Below are 20,385 nucleotides of genomic sequence, written 5' to 3' on the forward strand. Positions count from 1 at the left end.
AAATAGAACAAACTAAAACATAACATATATACATGTTGTAACATCCATAAAATTACTATATCTATTGTGAGAGCAACAAGAAAAGTTCTGGACTATATAACCTGATAAACAAAAGCAACTTTCATTTTGAATGCATAAACCAACAGTGAAAATAACCAACTGACATTGCAGATGGCCGGGCACCCAACCCCGAAATCGAGAAAAACCCCTAAAACCACCCCCTAATCAAGTAAAAAAAACAACATCAAAGAAAATGAGTGCAATTGTGTCACAATTAAGAAAATTGCCTTTGACCATTCGCCAATTTAAGCCAATTTGGCGAAATTCTTTTCTTGTTGAGAGTATTGCAAAATTTCGTTAGATATCATACTATTATCTTTATTTATTTATATTATATGTCCCTTTTATAGGAAAATAATTTCAACAATTTGTTGGTTAATCTGGGGTGAAAAAATACTAGCAGAGTTCTATAATTTTTTAACTAGAAATGTAATATAAAATTTGCAATAAAAATTATTTTTTTTTACTTAATGTTATTTACTAAATGTAATATTTATAGGAAAATATTTTCAAAAGTGTGTTGGTTAATGCAAAATATTTTTTACTAGAACAGCATTTTAAAACTAATGTTGTTAATATATAAACAACAAAAAATAAGCGTGTTCTTAAATCAGAATTTATAATATTAAATCACGAATATATTCTTAAATCAGAAAATATATATTTTTAATAATAAGGCAATTTTCTGGAACTGACCATTTAAAAGGTATAACCAATAGATGCACTTACGGAGTTGGGTGTCCGGGCTCCCAGATACCAGATCTTAGATACCAGATCCTTGATCCTAGATCGCAGATCTTCGATCTCAGATCCGGTAGAAACTCACCTCAGTTGCGCGCGCTATTCGAAATCCAAAGCCCAATCTCACCACTCTCCCCATCGTCGTTACAGGGCGCCGGCTGTACGGCTCTACTAGTGGCCGTGGTTTCCCGGAAACTGGAGCTGACCCGTGCCGAGAAGCATGTGCACAACTTCATGATGGACACGCAGTTGACCAAACGGGTATTGATCGTGTTCCAAGTCTCAACTCTCAAGATATGATCCGATTCGATGCGACCGACTGACCAAACCGGAGATACTCGTACTCGTACCATATTCTATACCGAAAAAAAAAACGAAAAACTAAAAAAATCAAACATATACCATGTACATACCATGTATATCCATATTGCATTCTAATTACTTTGTATACGTTTCTTCTTTGGACCAAAATTTAGCTGAAAAATGCTGCGGCGAATGTTCTGCGTGAAACTTGGCTCATTTACAAACATACAAGACTAGTAAAACGGGTTAATCCCGGCCGTGTAAGAACCCACCAAAGAAAGTTCCTTCTAGCTATATATGCGTGAGTATTTTTAGAGATCTATCAACAACCAATCAACCAAACAACTTACCAAACCAAACCAACCAACAACTAAGAACGATTACCAATCAAAAAACGATAATAACCTAAATCGAAATGAGTGCCTAAGAACCAACTAACAATCGAAATGATATCAGATCGAAATAGTATTAGAACCGAAGGTCTGTGCATTGGGGATATCATTGATCTTTATGTTCTGTCGCTTTTCGTCTCTATCCATAGTATTTCCGTGAAACAAGCTCTCATTTGTCCACATGAATATCTGTACGTTATATGTTTGTCAGATTAGTTGCAAAAAGATCGAAAAGTATCCGTTTCCTGGTTCGTAAAACTAACCCTGTCCTGTTTCCCGTCCCAACGCCCCGTCATTCATAACTAGAATCGAATCATCTTTGTGCCCATCAATTAATCGTAGACAAGCTTTTGGGAAAGCCATCCATCAGATATCTGTATATACATCCGTACGTAATGAAAGTATAACCTAAACGAAAAAAAAAAACCAAACCAAAAACGAACTAATCAAAATACTAAAACGATAAATACCTACCAAGTACTAAACTGAAATGTTGAAACCACAACTGATTGAACTCGTTTTACTAGCCTGTAAATAGGTTGTAAAGCCCTGTTTTTACGTTATGCAATAACCGAGACTAGCCACATAACCTAGCATGCTGCGTTAAATATTCTAGAATCTCGTATCTAAAACTATCGCAATATCATCTGTGCTTTTGCCTAGTGCCCAGCATCATGTTATCATATTTTACTAACCGCCAAGCGAAAAATCAAATCAAAGCCATCACAGCATCCCATTGCATTCGTAACACCCGACTCTTGTACTCTGTCCAAAATTTCTGATCCCGTCCCATTTTAATCCTGTGTAACGTCTTAGTTTCACACATTCACCTCATCTTTTATTGAACGGGGATTGGCTTGGGGATCAGCCGAATGATATGATGATACTTTCACGATACGATTTTCTGCAATTTTAACGCCCAAAAAGAAATATGGAATTTTTTGCTTACTCTCCTATAAATCTTTCTATGAACTACGGCACAACGAATTCTTCACACCAAATAAAAATAATAATAAACCAATAAATAATATTTTCAGTGAATCTTATATACAAGCAGTGCGATTCGAAAGATCTAGTACTTAAAAAAACTATGTTTAACCACCAGACATACTAAATTGTATATGTATCTCTTAAGGTTTCGAAACGCACTGCTTTTTATTTGTCCGAGATGTAAATTTGATCTATTTGAGTGTATTTCCCTAATGGAAAAGAGAGTTTTCGTCTCGACGAAACGAAGTTTCTTTCCCACTCAAAAAGATATTCGTTTGTAAGTGTGTTTTTTATTGTGAGAAAATGCCAAATTATTGTTACGCGCTTAGTATTATGTGTTGGCGTTGCTATCAAATTGAATTTCAATAATTTTCTCTATAATATTGATGATTCTTCCGATGCGATGCAGGTTGCGAAAAGTAAAAATGGATCAGCGCAAACTAATGGATAATGCAAACACAATAACTGACATGGCCAAGGTAGTTAGAAAATAGAAAAAATGCAGTCAAACTTCGGTAAAGATTAATTTCAAATACTATTTAAAATAACTGTACTACAGAAAATCGATAGACGATAACACAGTGATGATTTTTGCTTTAAAAGCAAAAAACGTTTAAGTGCTAGTGAATTTTGCTTTGAAAGCAAATCCGTCAGTTTGTATCGATAACACGATTTTAATAGATTGTTATAGATGAGATAATTGTAAAAGATTAGTTCAGAAAAATCACTTTGAGATCTTTCTGTTTGAGGTCAAATTTATCGAAGTTCGACTGTATGGCATTATAGCATACACTTGAATTGTGATTGAGCGGATGTGCAATGCATGTTTGTGATTGTGTGAATATCATTCGCAGACACAAAACACGGTCTACGAGATAATATCGGACATGTCTAGCCGTCAGGATGCCATCGAGGAGCGCCTAACCAACCTAGAGGACAAAATGCAGAGCATACAAGTATGACAAACAATCGCTGCTGGTGTATTTGATTCGTGATTTACTAAAAACCCAACCCACCCCCCTTTCCACTTTTGAAATATTTTATTGCAGGAGCACATGGAAAGCCTTCCAGACCTATTGTCTCGATGTCTGACCCAGCACCAGGAGCGGATCGAGCAGCGGCGGAACTTTTTACACCCTGACACAGCTGCAGTTGCCCCCATTCAAGCGCCAACGCCCCAATCGATGTTCAATGCAGCGCCCATGCTGTTTCCCCATTCTAGGTGAGTCCCCCCTTCTCTTTCTCTCGCCTCTCTCTGTCTCTGTTTGTCTCTGTCTCTTTCTCTTCGTCTGTCTCTGTCTCTGTCTATCTCTATATGTCTATGAGCCATGCCCATTATCCTCATCCAAGGCACAGACACACACTCAAATCCATCCATATGTCTATATCATTAAGGCGAGATTTGTGCTTGTCATTTCAATTTGTTTTTGTTCGTTCGTCTGCGAGTCGTTTGTCTCCTTGCCGGGAGAGTCGGGGTCCCCAGATCCCCCACATCCCCCCAGGAAACCCAACCATTCCGTCATCTCGCGTACTCATCTGTAAATATATATTCCGTAGTTGTCCATTGCACACACTTGATACCTCCAAATTACAACCCAAAACCCGGAATCCCTGTGGCTACCCAAAAAAAAAATATATAAAAATTGTATATATTAAAAGAGAAACCTACTCCGTCTTCTATGCAAGATTCAAGTGATTTAAGACTGTGATTGAGGAAATTATAGTTTATATCTTAGAGAAAATCAATTGCAGTAAAGAAGTTACTCTTTCGTTTCTGTTTTCCTTTTGCTATAATTTTATATATTTCAAAAGAAGTACAAGAAGGGCCCGACAAGTAAATTTACCAAAGAAAAACTAATAAAAATCCTCAAAGTTACTTGTTGGCTCTTCCTGAAAACGTTTCTATCCTTGGACGAACACTTACCTTAGGGCTTTCAATTTACTATTTATTTCTTTTGATTGACTCTTCATGGCTTTCCATCTCTCTCTGACATTTCATGATTTCCATCGAATCAAACCATCGCCATTAAACAACTACAAAACAATAAACAAAAAAGAAAAAACAGAAACAAAAATTTGATTTATTTTTGAAAGCGTACTTGATAACGACAATTAACATACTGCTTTTTGCATAGAAGTGTTCCCTCATCCAATAACGCCGCTGCTACTTACCATTGGCCAACAAGCCCTATTTTGCCACCTATATCTAGTAGAACACCACATTTAGTGCCTGATACTCACATGCCATCAAATGGATCTGCAGTTAATAGCTACGCATCTTCCAACAAATACGGCAGCTGAATATCAGAAAGAGAGCGCTCCAACTCCGTGATTAACATCGAGATGCTAACAATAAGGCCGGATCGATGCTGGCCAACATCATCATTATCATCAACATCCGCACCCCAAAAGTCAACAGCAACATCAATGTCTACGTCAAAGTCTAAACCCGAATTCGCAATCGCCGAGACAGCGCTGAGGCAATGCGGGCCATCGCCGTCGTTATCGTTATCGGAATCATCGACACAATCGCAAGACCATCACATTTTGCACCCGATAGGTGGGCGGGATATGGAAAGAGAGATAAAACCGATATCAGTGATACCCGAAGATGCCGAATCGAATACGAATAGCAACAGTTCGCCCGATCAGCAAAGTGTGCCCATGGGTACAGTACCGCCGTCGAGTTCGACGCCGGCATTCACGGCGACCGGAAGCGGAACTAGCGGTGGCATTGTCAAATCGATAACGATGAACGAACCGATCGCGACGGAGCGTGGCAAGCCGATTGCCTCGAATAAGTTTACTAGGAAAAGAGAACGTGTATGCAATAATAGTAGTTAATAGTGCTAGCTATAGTGATAGGAATAATAGAGGTAATAGTAATATTAGTAATTCTACAAGTCGAATTTCGAACTCGGCCTTTTGTAAATAAGCCTCTTCGAGATGAGAAAAAAAGTCAAATGTTAGCATATACATATAATATACATACACACCCTATATATCCGTAACTGTATGGATGTATAGCCCAACCCAGAGAAAAAAAAAAATCCCAAAAAACACCCAAAAAAAAAACAATGACAAAAAACCAAACAGAATATATGTATACATATATATACAATTATGTAAATTTTTTTTTTCTAAGTTTTAGGCTAAATGTATTTGTAATACTTCACCTTGGGCCAAGGCAGCCTGTACTTGCATACTAAAATACATAACATAACATAGCATAGAGTGTGTGTGGGTGTGAATGCGAGTGTACAGAGCGAAAATGGTTAGCGAGTAAGGTCATAGGGCATACATAGATCGTAGGACAGCAGCATGTACAAGTAGAATCGAAGTATCTAAACGAATAACGCTCAGCAAAGCAGAAATAGCCATAGAAAACCTGGAAAATCCGACACCCCGGTATCTGTCTATCGGTATATCCCCTGTAGAACTGCAAGCCCAGACATATGTTCCCACAGAGAAATGCAACCCCCTTGGCACTTCCGTTTCCGGTGCATCCCAGCAACTGCAAAACATCCACGAACATGGCAAATTCTAGTGTCCGTCTGTCCAAAATGTGTGTGTAAATATATATATAAAGAGATACATATGTGTACATGTCTGTATCCGAAGGATGTGTGTCTGACCTGACTGTGTGTGCAAGGCGAAAGTGAAAGCGTACGAGCCACCCATAAAAAACCCCCAACAATTATACACAAAACGAGTAAAACGAGAAAAACAAAGATTATCCCCCCCTCCAACAACCAAGAACAATGAAAAACTATCTAACTGTAAAATGTATGTTACGAGATTTAGAAAACAGCGAAACCAGAAAACCAAATACTAAGAGATAGAAAACCCCAAAGAAAACTAAGTAAATGAAAAGAAAAACCACGAAAATCTGCGAAAAAAAACCCCAAGGATAAGCATAAACAAACACACACAAATGAGAGTTCTTACTTAACATCTACTAGCTCTGGCTTTAACTAAACTAACGAAACATGTTTAAAGGAAACAAGTTTGTTGTTGTCTTCTTTTTCTACACATATATTATAATATATATAGTATATATACATATATATTTTTTCGTTGTTGTTGTTTTTTGGCCCATTCTTTTCTACCAAGAATTATTAACTCAATTAAGAACCTGAATAGCTTTCGAACGACGTTGACGAGGATATAGTAGCGTAGACAAAACCAAGAAACAATTGAGAGGAAATTCGAAGAAGAAAACGAACCTATTTAGTATAGTCTACATGCTAAAGTGAACAATTTTAATTGAGATTTTGTAACATATTAAAGGTAATTCGCATTAATATACAAACTAGCTGGTAAATGTGTAACAACGGAACAAACTGCAAGCTCCAGATAGAAAATAATAGAACCGGAAATGAAGAGAGGCGAATGGAAATGGAAATATGAAATTGAAATTGAAATTGAAAATGGAAATGGAAATGAAAAGAGTAGAGCAGAATAGTGTAGGCATAATAGCAGAAGTGGCCGAGCTACGTAAAGATTTTCTAAAGATTCTAAAAGGAACATTATATATACTATATACTTACTATAAAGTATTAACTGAGAGCATCGAAGTTATTTAAAACCAAAGCAAAAGTAAAGTAACAAACATTTAGGTAATGTGCAACCTTCTAACGCTTTGTTAGGCTCCCAAATGGAAAGCAAAAGAGATATACAACTGAATTCCCCGAATAGTGCCCCATCCTCCCCAGAAATCCCCGTTCCTACCACGCCACGCCCCCCAAAATTTCCCAGTCAGTAAGACAGACTCTGCATATTATACAGAACCAGGGCCAGAAAGGATCAAAATATCTGTAAACTATAGATAATATAGCCATAGGATGCAGTCCACTTAAGCCAACTAGTAAGAGCATCAAAGTTTTGCCGTATTGATTTACCACATCTACAAAACCCCTGGCTTGAGTTTGATTTTATGAAAAAAAAAAACAGTTTCCCAACTGTCTGATAGGTCTTAACTTATATACATGCAACAAAAATCCCAGACAAAGGAGAAGAAACAACAAACAAACCAACTAAATGAACCCTTAAACAAATGTGTGTATACCTATTTATAATATTGAATATTTAAATTGAAAAGAACGTTCAAGACTGCTGTCAAAATAGCTTTATCACAATAAATAACAAAGATCTACACAAGACGACAACACACCAAACAGAACAGAACAGAACAGAACATCAGAAGAATACCAAAAGTGATCGATAAATATCGGTTATCGAATCGGAACAGACACCCAGAGACACACAAAAACACACAGATTCTGATACGAGATATGGAATGCGCCCAGCTTTAACGTTATGTATTTATGCATATTTGGGTTTCAACTCTACAACAACTAAAAAACGAATACGCAAAATAATACCGAACAAAGATCGATATACGATTAACAATTAACGATATACGAAGCAAATCAAATCGAATTGAATTGAATTGAAATGAATTGAGTAATTGGTACAAGATCAAATTCCCGTTTGAACTGGTTTCCTAAGCCCCACAAAATACCTTTAAACACGAGATAAAAACCAAAAACTTTGATATGAGGGACCGAATTTCCAAAGACAGGTCTTTATTATACAAAATACCGAAAAATTCTAAACCAAAATACCAAAAAAGCAAAAGCAAACCAACTAACAAAGAATTCCTACAAGAACTAAACCCATAACAGTAACAATTTATAATACCGAAGATTTTTAGCCGCTTTTGAGCTGGGATATGAAAAAGAAAAGAAAAAGAGAACCACAAATGAGGATCGTATTGCACAATGTCCTTGGTTGACTTTCGTAACGTCGTACATAGGTCCGAGTCCCACGTCCAGCTTTTGTGTACATTATGTCCTTCTGTTCACGTAAACCAGCATTGAATCGAAAACGAATGTATATTTTCTTTTCTTTAGCGAATCATAGAGCTCAAGGGGTACTTTGAGAATCACGCTTCAGCCGAAACTCTTCTAGCCAAACCAGATCCAATAGAACATACATATAGCCCAGCCAATGCCAACGCTACAAAAACTGGATTCAAGTATCGAACCGAAAATGTAATGACGAGAAAACGCAGTCGTTTTGGTGAATTTACACGCTAGGAACTAGAAAAGGGTCCTCCCAAAAATGTCCCCCTTCACCCTGCCCCCTCCCCAAGCCCCCAACTAGAGCGAGGTATGCAAAATATATAAGGTTACATATACAATATCTAGATATACAACACACATATACTCGTATATACATGTACAGACGGTCTATGAGGTATATACCAAAGCCTAAAAACCAAAAAACCCAAAAACCCCACACTAATAAGATCATATTTGACTTTATATGTATTATAGTAATGTATTCAGTAGCTAAATCGAAAGCCGAAGCAAAGACCAATTTATTAACAACAAACTAATAAGAAAACCCCAAATGGAAAACAATTATTATGTTAAAAGGAAAAAACAATAAAAGTTAAGAGGAGGAAGAAACAATTTTTTATTGAAAAAAAAAAAAACAAAATACAAAGTAAACTAGAATGCATTGCATGAATTAAACAAAGAGAAGAAAAACTAATAGAAACCCAAAACTTAACTAACGAATGTCAACTAAAACTAAACTTAAACTAAACCTACACTAATGCTAAAATTGAAGTAAACTTAAATTAAAACCTCTTAAAAGGAAAAAAGATGTAATTTCTAAAAGAAATAAAGTAAAAAAGTAAAAGAAAAAAACCGAAAAATTCAGTGGCTAATGAAATAGTTTATTTTGAATTTACTGTATTGTATATTTAAATTTAAAAAGGGGAACCCCAAACAAAATATATTGTTATATCTTATCGAGGAACCGTGTTTTGCAAAAGCTTTAATATTTAGGGTGCCTACATTTGCTAAATTAGTATTTTACGATTTAAAAACAAAAAAAAAAACCAAAACAAATCCTAAAACCAACACCTACATACACGAAATAGTAAAAAGCTTGATTGAAAAACGATCCCAAAATGTTAGGAACGTCGATTTCTGGACAAAAAGGAAAAGGAAAACCAAAACCAAAACCAAAACCGATACCAAAACAAATTAAGAACAACTAACAGCTAAAGCAAATATTGTATTTGTATTTGAGATATGAATTTTAAGAATGTTTATTAGACTTACGATTTGTTATTTTGTATACATATATATATTATATGTATTATGTATGTAGTATAAACTGATCTGATCTGATGACGATTGTAATTGTTTTTTTTTTTGCTCATTAAGCATTTACCTCATAAGAATTCCCACTATTTATAGCAAATTTACCATATTACATAAAATCAATTGCTGTACTGTTATAATGTACAACCCCCCAAGGAAGCGATAGGTGAGGAGAAGAAGAACCATAACAAGAGGGAGGCCGATGAAAGTCGAGGGGAAAGAGGAAAACTCATAAAACTGTAAATTATTAATTAATGATGAAAAACCAAAGAGAATAATTGAAATTTTAACAATAATAAAGGGCTTTGTATGAAAGAAAAACAAACAAAAACTGAATAAAAATAAAATAAAAGTAAAAATTGAATATTGGTGTTATTATTTGGAATTGGAATTGGGCTTTGTAGTAAATATTTACCAGTGTTGGTTAAGAGATTTATTTATTTTCCCATTTTTACCAGTGTTTGTGAAGAGATACAAATCAATCAATTTTAATAGTATTCTATACTGTTCCAATACTATTTTTTGTATTTTCTTATAAAACCCATACCTCCTTAATTGGTCCCGTTAGTACCAAAAAAAATACACAATACACATTTCATTGATAACAATAATTTATTTTTTTTCTGCTCAATATTATCACATTTATAGGAAAAGTTTTTACAAAGCATAACAAAAAAAAAGGTATTTATTTATTGATAGATGCGATATATTCGGTCGAAGGATTGCTTCGCATTTGTGATGGCTTCATAGAGGCTGACAATGGCGTATATGTATGTATAAATAACAAGTGGTTATGGTTAATCGTAATCTCTGATATCCCCACGATATCCCCGCCGTTGCTCCCTGTTCTATACATCGGCTTTTACTTGTTGCTGCCGCAGAAATTTGTCAACTTCCGCCAGAAGAAGCCGAGTTTTGACGTCTCCTTCCGGGCGGCTCTCTGGGCGGCCTTCTGGTTCTTGAAGACGACCCATTCACGCCTTATATCTGGATTCGCAGGGCCCCATCGATCACTGGGCTTCAGGGAGGTCTTAAAGGACTGCAAGTAAATGGGATACATTCGGTTTTAATTGTGTGGAGGAATTTGGAAATGATTTATAAGAAAATTTCAAAAAGAAATTTAAAGAACTATAGTTAGTTACTATTATAAATTTTTTGGAATTTAAATTTATAATTAATGATCTAGAAAAAAATAACTATATCTTTTATATTTATATCAAGTCTTACCTTCCAAAGGGTGCCTTCTGAGTGACGGGAGATGTACCAAATGCCCCACAGTGGAAATTGGGCAGCTCCGATGGCAAACAGCAGCCAGCCAGCAACTGAAAGTGGCCATAAAAACGACAATTAACTAAAATGCAAGCATTAACTTTTTAAATAACTCTTTACCATTGGCGACTTCAGGGAAATATAGTTCGCTGTATTTAATTGGTTCGATGGTGGCCATGGAGTAAATGAATATGATTATCATCATGACCGGCGTGAAGAAGGACCAGCACACCCGCCAGTACAGTGAAACCCGACGATTGCACATGAACTCGATGTCATCGCAGAAGTTTTGAAGACCTTCAAAGATGATAATAAGTCATGAGAAGTGTGGAATTTTTGCCTATCAAGTGTAAACTCACCGTAAACCCATACAATGCCAGCCAGTTCGAAAATGGCCAGAATAAAGACCACATAGGTACCGCCATAGAAGTCCACCAAAGTCAGGATCCACTGACCACCCTGAAACATTAGATGTATTATGATTAAATGTGATATTGTGTATAGATATTTTATAAGAAACCCACCGGCGTTACGTAGACCAGGCCCATGAGGAACCCGCACACGGAGGTGGTCAGCGCCACCTTCCAGTACTTCCAGCCCTTGAACTGGTCGCAAATGATGGTCACAATGGTGCTCTGCAGCGCCACAATGGATCCGATGCCCAGGACGAAGAGCATGAAGAAGAAGAGCACCGAGAAGAGCTGCGGAACCGCCTGGAACTTTGATATGGCGTCCGGATACGAGATGAAGGCCAGTCCCGTGCCACTTCGCACCACATCGCGGATATTCTCGATCTGTAGATTGTGCGCCAAGTTGCCCAGTATCGCAAAAATCGTAATGCCACCCAGCAGACTGGTCAGCGTGTCGAGTGTGGTCACAATCATGGCATCCCGGTAGATCCCGTGGTCGAATCGATTGTACGAGGCGAACATGATGATGGGTCCCGAGCCGACGGCCAGGGAGAAGAAGCACTGCACCACCGCCTCCTTCCAGACGGTAGGGTTCAAGAGCTCCCCCCACTGCGGCTCCAGGAAGAAGAGGATGCCATCGCGGGCGCCCTCCAAGGTCACCGCCCTTATCAGCAGGACGAACAGCACTACGTACGGGAAAAGGGCCAGGAAGTAGGCCGCCTTGCCGGAGCTCTTCACCCCACGCATGATGACCAGGAAGATCACAACCCAGGAGACAAACAGGGCCAGGGTCAACTGCCAACTGGGGTCACCAACGCCGTCCGATATGTCCAGCTTCTCCTTGATCACTACATTCCTAAAAAGGATGGCCAAAATTTAGACCTTATTTTATGACTTTGAAAAGTAATGATTTCATTGAGAAATGGATAAACCTTTGGCGAATTTATTCTTTTTGACAAATTTTCATTTTTATTAGGAGTTGAATCGAGCTTTTTAAGACATCCGATTTTGGCCAAAAACACACTTTTTTTTACGGTTTTTCAGTTGCATATTGGCCAAATCAAGGCGTACACCTAAAAGACCGACTGTTCTGAACAGCTGGCTTCCTTTGCTAACGATCCCAATCATTTTAAGGGAAATTTATTTTTTGAACATTTTTCGCAATTTTTGTAAGGGGTGCATCAGGATTTTTTGCAAAAAATCTAAAAGGTTACAAATTGTGAGCTTTGAATGCCAATAGACTGGAAATTAAGCAACGAGCTCAGCGAGGTATGACATTCCTCGATCTGACGTTTATTTTCGTTGTACCAGCCAAAAAACTGAATATTTATGGCGAAAAATGAGATTCCGGCTTTTGGCAAAATTACGAGATTCAGATTTTGTCAAAAGTACGATTTTTCCTTTCGGATTTTCAATCATTGTTTGGCCAAATCAAGGCGTACACCTAAAAGACCGACTGTCGGTCTTTTAGCAGTACTCCTTGATTTGGACGAACTACAAAGGAAAAACCACAAAAAAATCTGTTTTTTTGACTAAAAACTGAAATTCAAAAAATCACGGTGCACCCCCTTACAAAAATTGAAAAAAAGGGTCAAAAAATAAATTTTCCTTTAAGGGATGCAGATCGATAGCAAATTAAGCCAGCTTTCCGAAACAGTCGGTCTTTCAGCTGAACTCCTTGATTTGGGCGAACTACGATTAAAAACCCACACAAAAATCTGTTTTTTTTTGACTAAAAACTGAAATTCAAAAAATCACGATACAAAAATTGAAAAAAAGGGTCAAAAAATAAATTTTCCTTTAAGGGATGCAGATCGATAGCAAATTAAGCCAGCTTTTCGAAACAGTCGGTCTTTTAGCTGTACTCCTTGATTTGGGCGAACTACGATTAAAAACCCACAAAAAAATCTGTTTTTTTTGACTAAAAACTGAAATTCAAAAAATCACGATACACCCCCTACAAAAATTGAAAAAATGGGTCAAAAAATAAATTTTCCTTTAAGGGATGCAGATCGATAGCAAATTAAGCCAGCTTTCCGAAACAGTCGGTCTTTCAGCTGAACTCCTTGATTTGGGCGAACTACGATTAAAAACCCACAAAAAAATCTGTTTTTTTGACTAAAAACTACAAAAAACTGAAATTCAAAAAATCACGATACACCCCCTTACAAAAATTGAAAAAATGGGTCAAAAAACAGTTGGCTTCTTTTGCTAACGATCCCAATCATTTTAAGGGAAATTTATTTTTTGAACATTTTTCGCAATTTTTGTAAGGGGGTGCATCAGGATTTTTTGCAAACAATCTAAAAGGTTAAAAATTTTGAGCTCAGCGACGTATGATATTCCTCGATCTGACGTTTATTTTCGTTATACAGCTAAAAAAAACTAAATATTTATGGCGAAAAATGGGATTCCGGCTTTTGGCAAAATTACGAGATTCAGATTTTGTCAAAAATACGATTTTTCCTTCCGGTTTTTTAATCATAGTTTGGCCAAACAAGGCGTACACCTAAAAGACCGACTGTGTTGAGCAGCTGGCTTCCTATTAAAAAAAAAAAATTTTTTGACAAAATTTCGCACTTTTTGTAGGAATTAGTGTTATTTGAGAAATCAGATTTTTGCTAAAAACATTATTTTTTGCGGATTTTCAGCTGCATGCATTTTCATGCAAGCCAATAAAGATGTGACACACATATCAGCGAAATCTCGATATTATTTGTCACTGACTGCATTTAGCACATAAACAACAAGAGAAATACAAATAAAAAAAAGACTACGCTAAATAACTATTTCTAATTATGCATCACCAGGAACCTTAATCTGCTTTACAGATAGGTGCAGCGCACAGGTGATAATGAGAAGAGTAGCTTACTGAACACTAGTCAGAAAAGAAATTGAAATATAAATTGTTTATAAATTTTGTTTACCAAAATATTTGTTTCTGACCAACATTGGATAGCGCAGTTTAGTCATCAAATATGACTGCCTATTTTAAAGGTTGTCGGTATTTGAACTTAAATGTATTTTTCCACTTACAGGAAGTAGAGCTCGGAGCTGCTTTGGAGCTGCGTGTCAAAAGTGCTGACATTTCTGGCGGATTCATTGGCCAGGGATACGCCAGTTAGAAGGTTTTCCAAATATTCCTGGGGCCTAGAGTTCACGCAGTTGGTCCACTCATCACGGCAATAGGACCACGGCAATTCCGATTGGAAGGACACGAAGAGGTAGTAGAGGGTCAGGGCCAACAGGGAGGAGTAGTACGAGATAATGCAGATGGTGCCAAAGGCCTGGCCATAGCCCACACCCACAAAACTCGGCACTACCGACCAGATCTTCACGGTTCCCTGGCTAGTAAACTGTCCCATGATCATTTCCAAATAGTACATGGGCTTACCTTGAAAAGAGTAGAAAAAATATAACGAAACATCAAATATATCTAAATTGATAGCAACAAATATCATGTAATAAGTATAAAAGATATTTAAATGTTATACTTTATGATAATGAACAAAAACCGTAAGATTCAGCATCCTTACCAATCAAAAAGAGCACTATGATGTATGGTATCAGAAAGGCACCTCCTCCATTCTCATAGGCCGTGAATGGAAACCTCCAGACATTGCCCAATCCCACGGACACCGATATGCAGGACATGAGGAACTCCAGGCCATTGCCCCAATTGGTACGCTCCGTCTGCTTCTCGGCATCTGTTTTCTGTAAGTAAAAGCGAATTGCCAATATTGTTGAGCAAATGTGTGCCAAGTGGTATCGCAATTCGGGGAATACAAGATTTAATAGCCCGCAAAAATACCAGACACATGACTAAATATTTAAGCATCCGTCAAGCCACGAGTTTTGGACTCTTGGGCAAACACGTTCGCGTCATGCGTGCGGCATTTTCAGATCCAATGTCAGATAACCCATGGACATGTTAAATTAATGCGCCACCAGACTTCACCTGATAGTGCATATATATGCCCATTATGGAATATTTATCTTAGTTCGCCCAATTATGATTAGATTAGAATCACTTTCAAGTAGGCACTCAAGAAAGGCGCCCAAGTTATCGATTAAGTATTATTGGGCTACAAAAAGTTTCTTAAAAATGCGATTTTCAAATAGGTACTCTTTACTTTCTTATGCAGATCATTCAAGGGTGATTAGGAGCTTGACGTTGTATGTGAATGTAAGTTTGGATCACCGAATCATCACGGTAGTAAGCAAATGCGGGTTATAATCCCTCTCATGGCGGCGACAAGTTCATTTAGAAAAGTCATAAAGTTGTTTACGGTAATTACCTCAGTTAAATTCTATTTATAACAATTACATATTACGAATCACGCCCACCCGATTAGGGGAAATAAAATTTGCCTAAAGCTCAACTGTGAAAAATCGCATAATTTATCTTAAAATACCTTAGAACAGTTATCATATATCTTGTTAATCTTATTAAAACTTTACCTTGAATAAAGCAAAAGAAAGAAATTACGTAGATCCGAAACTATTCACACCTTAATAGGACAATAAAATTCCAGGCAGTGACTAATATTTGAAAAGACTAATTTGTTCTGAGCAAAAACATCTGTGGGTTGTCGCTTGGAACTAAGGCATTTGAAAAAAAAAACAATTTATTTTGTAGTTTAGAAAATCATTACTGAGCTTTGCAATTTTCTAGTTAAGAAACCAACAAAAAGTCGTATGTAAAAGTTTTTCTGAAAATCTTATAAAATTGAATGTCAAATAAGACGTTTTGGAATGTTTTTACTACACTATAAAGCATCTCCAAAAAGGTATTTTTTCTTAAATTACCCATAACTTACATTCGTGAAATACTTGGCAACATTATTAAATTACAATTTGACTATTATTATTTGTAATAATATGATTGCCATTTGTCGAAATCTATTTGCAGCCCATCTATTTGCACGGCAGCAGCTGTTGGGGGGCTTTGCTATTGTTTTTTATTTTTTATCAGAGTGCTGGGAGCGCGAGAACAGTTTTGCCGCTTACATATTTGTACTATTCGAAAAAAAGCTGTTTAAATAAAACAATAACTCAGCTGGGGGAGTGGGCGTGGGGCGGGAAAGCCAGGGCAATTAGGGAGGTAAATGAAAACGAAACTGCATCATCGAGACATATCTACAAATGGTATATCTATGAAATAGGCGAAGCCCCAACTGTTTACCTATCCACTTTTATCTCCAGAGGCAAAGGTGTTACAATCTTCTTACTACCTTTCCATTCTGAATGCCTTACGAAGGTATTTATAAGTGTGACTATGTTTGCAGCGCAGGCTGTTGAACCGATTGTCTTTTATCTGATGCATAATTGAGGGTTTTTTCTGCACTCTGGGAAAATCTATCTTGGGAACTACCTTAATTGTATTGGCCACAAACTCAACTTATGCTGACCGCAATTTAATGTAGCCTTGCATTGGGGACTTCCCTCTGGGGAAAAACCAATTATATAAATCAATTAGTTCTATTTAAAAAAAAACCTTGATGATCTACAGAGCATCTGCATTTTGCATGCAAGGTAGAATGACTCTTTAGGGGAAATACCTTGATTTACATGTAGGTATTAAGGTAGAGATGTGCTTGTAACTGCGGAATCATTTAAAATACTATCTCTTGATTCTAAATCGAGATATTATTCAAGATCCAAGCTATAGAGATAGAAAGTATTTGTGAGAGATCTTTAGAGTTCTCGCTATGATATATTTCTAAGTTAAGAGGTCCCAGAACTCAAATTTTATGTCTTTTATCTTAATAACCAACTTTGGTAACGTCTATAAGAACCAATTCGGTTTATATCTTTTTATATGGCATTGCAATTTCTGGGAAATGTTGTAATATATAATGGCGGGAGGCGAAGCGAACTTGTCACTTCGTAAAACACTCATCTATATTATTTACCCGTCAGTTTATGGCTGCTGCAGTGAAAACTGGTTTCCAGCTCTTCGGCCATATAGCGTGTATAGTATAGCTTTTGCTGATCTACAGCGGGACGCTAGTTGCCCAGATAACTAACGTTTTTAGGGCACTATTGAGCTCTAAATAGAACAAAAGACGTAGTCTTGTACTCGCCGGATATTTATGTGGCGCAGGGTGTCGTAAAGCGTATAAGATATGCATATAGTATCCGCCTGACAAAGTCTTTTACCCCCTATTTCGGGGTGGACCGTAAATCGCATTTTCGTTTGTCGGTCGATTAGCCTGCAATTAAGCCCTAACTGCCTTAATGATCACAATGATCATAAAGTCATTCGGAGATTGTAAAGGCCACACTGAGCGAAATGTGTGGGACAGATATGACGGCGAAGGGCTGCAATCGAGAGCATAATTCTGGGTGAAAGTCCAGGGGAACTTGATAAATTTGTGCACATATACATATATCCCATAGGTTTACAGACTATATGCAGGGGTTAGCTAATGTCTCGGGCACACGGGGCGTATACTTAATTTACCGACTGTTTCACTGTTTCGCTGTTTCTAATCTGATGTTCTGTTCTGGCCACTTGAGTTCTTCGAGTGCCCACTCGAAGGCAATTCCATTAGGGATACAATGGGTGCCCTGATTTCTTCTCCTTACACTTACTTCCGGCGGCCCGTTGGTGGTTCCATTGGCGGTGCCATTCGACGGCTGTACGCCTTTCAGCTCCATTTTTGTCTCCAGTTTTGGGTGCGACTCCGCTTGCTTTTGTTAAAAACTGCTGATGGTTATTCGCGTTTGGCTGTTTAATTGCTTGTGTTTTTTTTTTTATAATTAGCACATTGCATTGACCAGCCCTTGGTTATGCTTGGTTTGGCAACTCCAACTGCAGTTTCGGAGCGGTTTCTTAATTATTGTTTTAAGGTTCTGGCGCTGCTGGAGGCGCGCTTGTGGTGCCGTGAATGCCGCGGCTGGAACTGAGAATTTTACGAGTGCTGGCCGCTTTAAGAACCGCCAAAGTCAGGCAGCTCAGCAGGTAATAAGCGTGAAATTATTCACACACATTCGTGCCCGCCCGTTCAGAGAAAACCTGCGGCAGTGCCTGTACCAGGTAATACACTCGGTGCCCCTGCACTCGAGGCAGGGGGAGAAGTGCGGAGTCGGGCTCTCGTGTGCTCTTCGTCGGGCGATCGCAGTGCTCGCGAAGATCGGCCAGAACGGGGGTTCCAATGCTCGGATAAGGAAGTACCCACCGAAAGGCAGAAGAATCCGCACGGAGTGTACCCAATAATGGGTCGGCGTGCAAATAAACAGTCTGCACTCGGAGAAAATCGTTAAGAGAAGGTTAAATCGTTGAGATTGGGATGGCATTCCAAACTTGGTATAGTTATAGAAGGCTGTTTTTCCTTGAGACCTGAAAAAGCGATAATAGTAATATACTTATCTCTAAACTTTTGAGAAAGTGTTTCTTAAGCCTTGAAAAAGGAATAATAATAATATTCTTATTTTTAAAGTCTCGAAAAAGTAATAAAATGCATTTTCCTTAAGTCTTGAATAAGTAATAATAATAAAATACTTATTTCTAAAGTCTTGAAAAAGTAATAATAGTAATATACTTATTTCTAAACTTTTGAGAAAGTGTTTCTTAAGTCTTGAAAAAGTAAAAACATTAATATACTTAGTTCTTAAGTATTCAAAAAGTAATATTAATAATATACCTACTTCCAAGTCTTGTAAAAGTTATATACCTATACATTATATTATAATTATATATATACCATTTATATTATACGGTTTCTATTAATATTAAAGGCTTAGCTTCTGAAATATTTATTTTTGTTTAATCGCAAACTTACTCGTGATAAAAAAAATAAGCAATATACATACATATTTCTTAGGTCTTGAATAGGTAAATTACTTATCCATTATAATAAAAGGATTTTTGATTATCAACAAATATTTCGTATTACAGTATTGAAAATTTATAACCGCAGAGTTCCTGGTGTTAAAAAATGTCTCTTCCTTTAAACAGATAAAAATATAATACGGATAACTATAAAATAAAATAGGAGAGTAAGGATTTTCTGGTAGAAAAGTAAGCCTGCTTAAATGTTGGAACCATCTTTCTATTATAAACTTTTTTTAATTTACTGCCCACTTCCATACCTACCTTCTTTTAGAAGCAATCAAAATCTTTTCCGAAAAACATCCAAAACCTTCCATATTTGCTAGTATATAACTGCTGTCACAATAGAAGTATGTAAATAAGTCATTAGGTAATTGTTTTCCATTTCTTAATTAACTTTTAGCGTCCCATTTATACTACCGGTGAGATAAGCTGGGAATTCCAGGTTACTCTAATTAGAAAACCAGGTGGCAATAAAAACAAAATCGTGGGTTTCTTAAATCATAGGAATATTTTTCCCCTGGTGTAAGGGAATTCCGAATGGGATGCAGAGGATGGCTGATAAGACAGCGATAGATAAAGCCATGTGGATACATGGATTTACCAGCCCCCAAGTGGAGTGGCGGCCAGCATAGCCAGGGCCCACTGTCCCTCGCTCCTAACTTAGATACCAGAACCGGCAGGCCCATATAAACCCTAAACGGTCAGCAGTAGTAAATACCTGCCGATAGACGGCCCCGCAGACGCAGACACAGTAAAACCACTTTACGAACTTATCCGAACCGGCCGTGACTGGTCACTTTCGACACCGATTAGGCCGGCCGAGAAATCACCCCGAGGTGACCAATCGAAAAGCAAGAAAAAAGTGAAAAACTGAAACTGAATTTCAGACAAAACCAATTAGGAATCGATAATCGCCAGGGGTAATTGGGCCAGCCACATATAGATTCGGGTGAATTGCGAACTCTGGTCAATGAAAGTTATACGAGGTCCTCGATCTGAAGACCGGACCGCACCGGTTCCGAGGTTAAAACAAATCTCTGACGCAGAGCCCTGCGTTGCTCCATGGTTCCATATCGTAATCTCGTAATATCTAAGATATTTGATCGATTGCATTGAATCATGGCAACTCGATTGGGGGATCGCAAACCATATCGACTAGGACGATGACTTCAACTACCTTATCGGGCTCCAACGACCAG

General features: G+C 37.5%; 3 protein-coding genes across 18 annotated transcripts in view; 1 reads left to right on the forward strand and 2 right to left on the reverse strand.

Moving 5' to 3' along the window:
• Nucleotides 1-4,625, reverse strand: part of LOC127012518 (uncharacterized) — a 33,930-nt gene extending 29,305 nt beyond the window's left edge. For both annotated transcript variants that reach the window (XR_007766014.1, XM_050890619.1), the window contains exon 1: nucleotides 4,411-4,625. Coding sequence is in view for 1 of the 2 variants with exons in the window: in XM_050890619.1 (XP_050746576.1) it covers nucleotides 4,411-4,457 (47 nt within the window). In the remaining variant the exon portion in view is untranslated. The remainder of the gene's footprint in view (nucleotides 1-4,410) is intronic.
• LOC108032254 (small conductance calcium-activated potassium channel protein) overlaps nucleotides 1-10,031 on the forward strand; it is a 72,617-nt gene extending 62,586 nt beyond the window's left edge. For all 14 annotated transcript variants that reach the window (XM_017106130.3, XM_017106131.3, XM_050890618.1 and 11 more), the window contains 6 exons: nucleotides 952-1,062; nucleotides 1,278-1,405; nucleotides 2,896-2,965; nucleotides 3,341-3,442; nucleotides 3,536-3,708; nucleotides 4,622-10,031. In XM_017106130.3, the coding sequence (XP_016961619.1) occupies nucleotides 952-1,062; nucleotides 1,278-1,405; nucleotides 2,896-2,965; nucleotides 3,341-3,442; nucleotides 3,536-3,708; nucleotides 4,622-4,787 (750 nt within the window). In that variant the 3' untranslated portion in view covers nucleotides 4,788-10,031. The remainder of the gene's footprint in view (nucleotides 1-951; nucleotides 1,063-1,277; nucleotides 1,406-2,895; nucleotides 2,966-3,340; nucleotides 3,443-3,535; nucleotides 3,709-4,621) is intronic.
• A 229-nt stretch (nucleotides 10,032-10,260) lies between these two features.
• Nucleotides 10,261-18,271, reverse strand: LOC108032595 (sodium-dependent nutrient amino acid transporter 1). 2 transcript variants are annotated; one of them, XM_017106514.3, is made up of 8 exons: nucleotides 17,938-18,271; nucleotides 14,883-15,060; nucleotides 14,383-14,740; nucleotides 11,461-12,202; nucleotides 11,296-11,395; nucleotides 11,057-11,233; nucleotides 10,895-10,989; nucleotides 10,261-10,706 (listed from the first exon to the last, which is right to left on the reverse strand). In XM_017106514.3, exons 1-8 carry the CDS (start codon nucleotides 18,007-18,009, stop codon nucleotides 10,530-10,532), a joined length of 1,899 nt encoding a protein of 632 aa, XP_016962003.1. In that variant the 5' UTR covers nucleotides 18,010-18,271; the 3' UTR covers nucleotides 10,261-10,529. The 2 variants fall into 2 exon arrangements, with proteins under 2 accessions (XP_016962003.1, XP_016962013.1); XM_017106524.3 differs by having other exon boundaries at nucleotides 17,944-18,270.
• Nucleotides 18,272-20,385: the final 2,114 nt, after the last annotated feature.

The sequence above is a fragment of the Drosophila biarmipes genome, chromosome X, assembly GCF_025231255.1.
Source record: "Drosophila biarmipes strain raj3 chromosome X, RU_DBia_V1.1, whole genome shotgun sequence".
Classification (NCBI taxonomy): domain Eukaryota; kingdom Metazoa; phylum Arthropoda; class Insecta; order Diptera; family Drosophilidae; genus Drosophila; species Drosophila biarmipes.

Coding starts and splice junctions, on each gene's coding strand:
- LOC108032595 (XM_017106514.3), bottom strand. CDS start 18,009: ATGGAGCTGAAAGGCGTACAGCCGTCGAATGGCACCGCCAATGGAACC. Junction 11,234..11,295: donor TGGCATTGTATGGGTTTACG/GTGAGTTTACAC, acceptor TCATCTTTGAAG/GTCTTCAAAACTTCTGCGAT. Junction 10,707..10,894: donor CAGAAGGCACCCTTTGGAAG/GTAAGACTTGAT, acceptor ATTTACTTGCAG/TCCTTTAAGACCTCCCTGAA.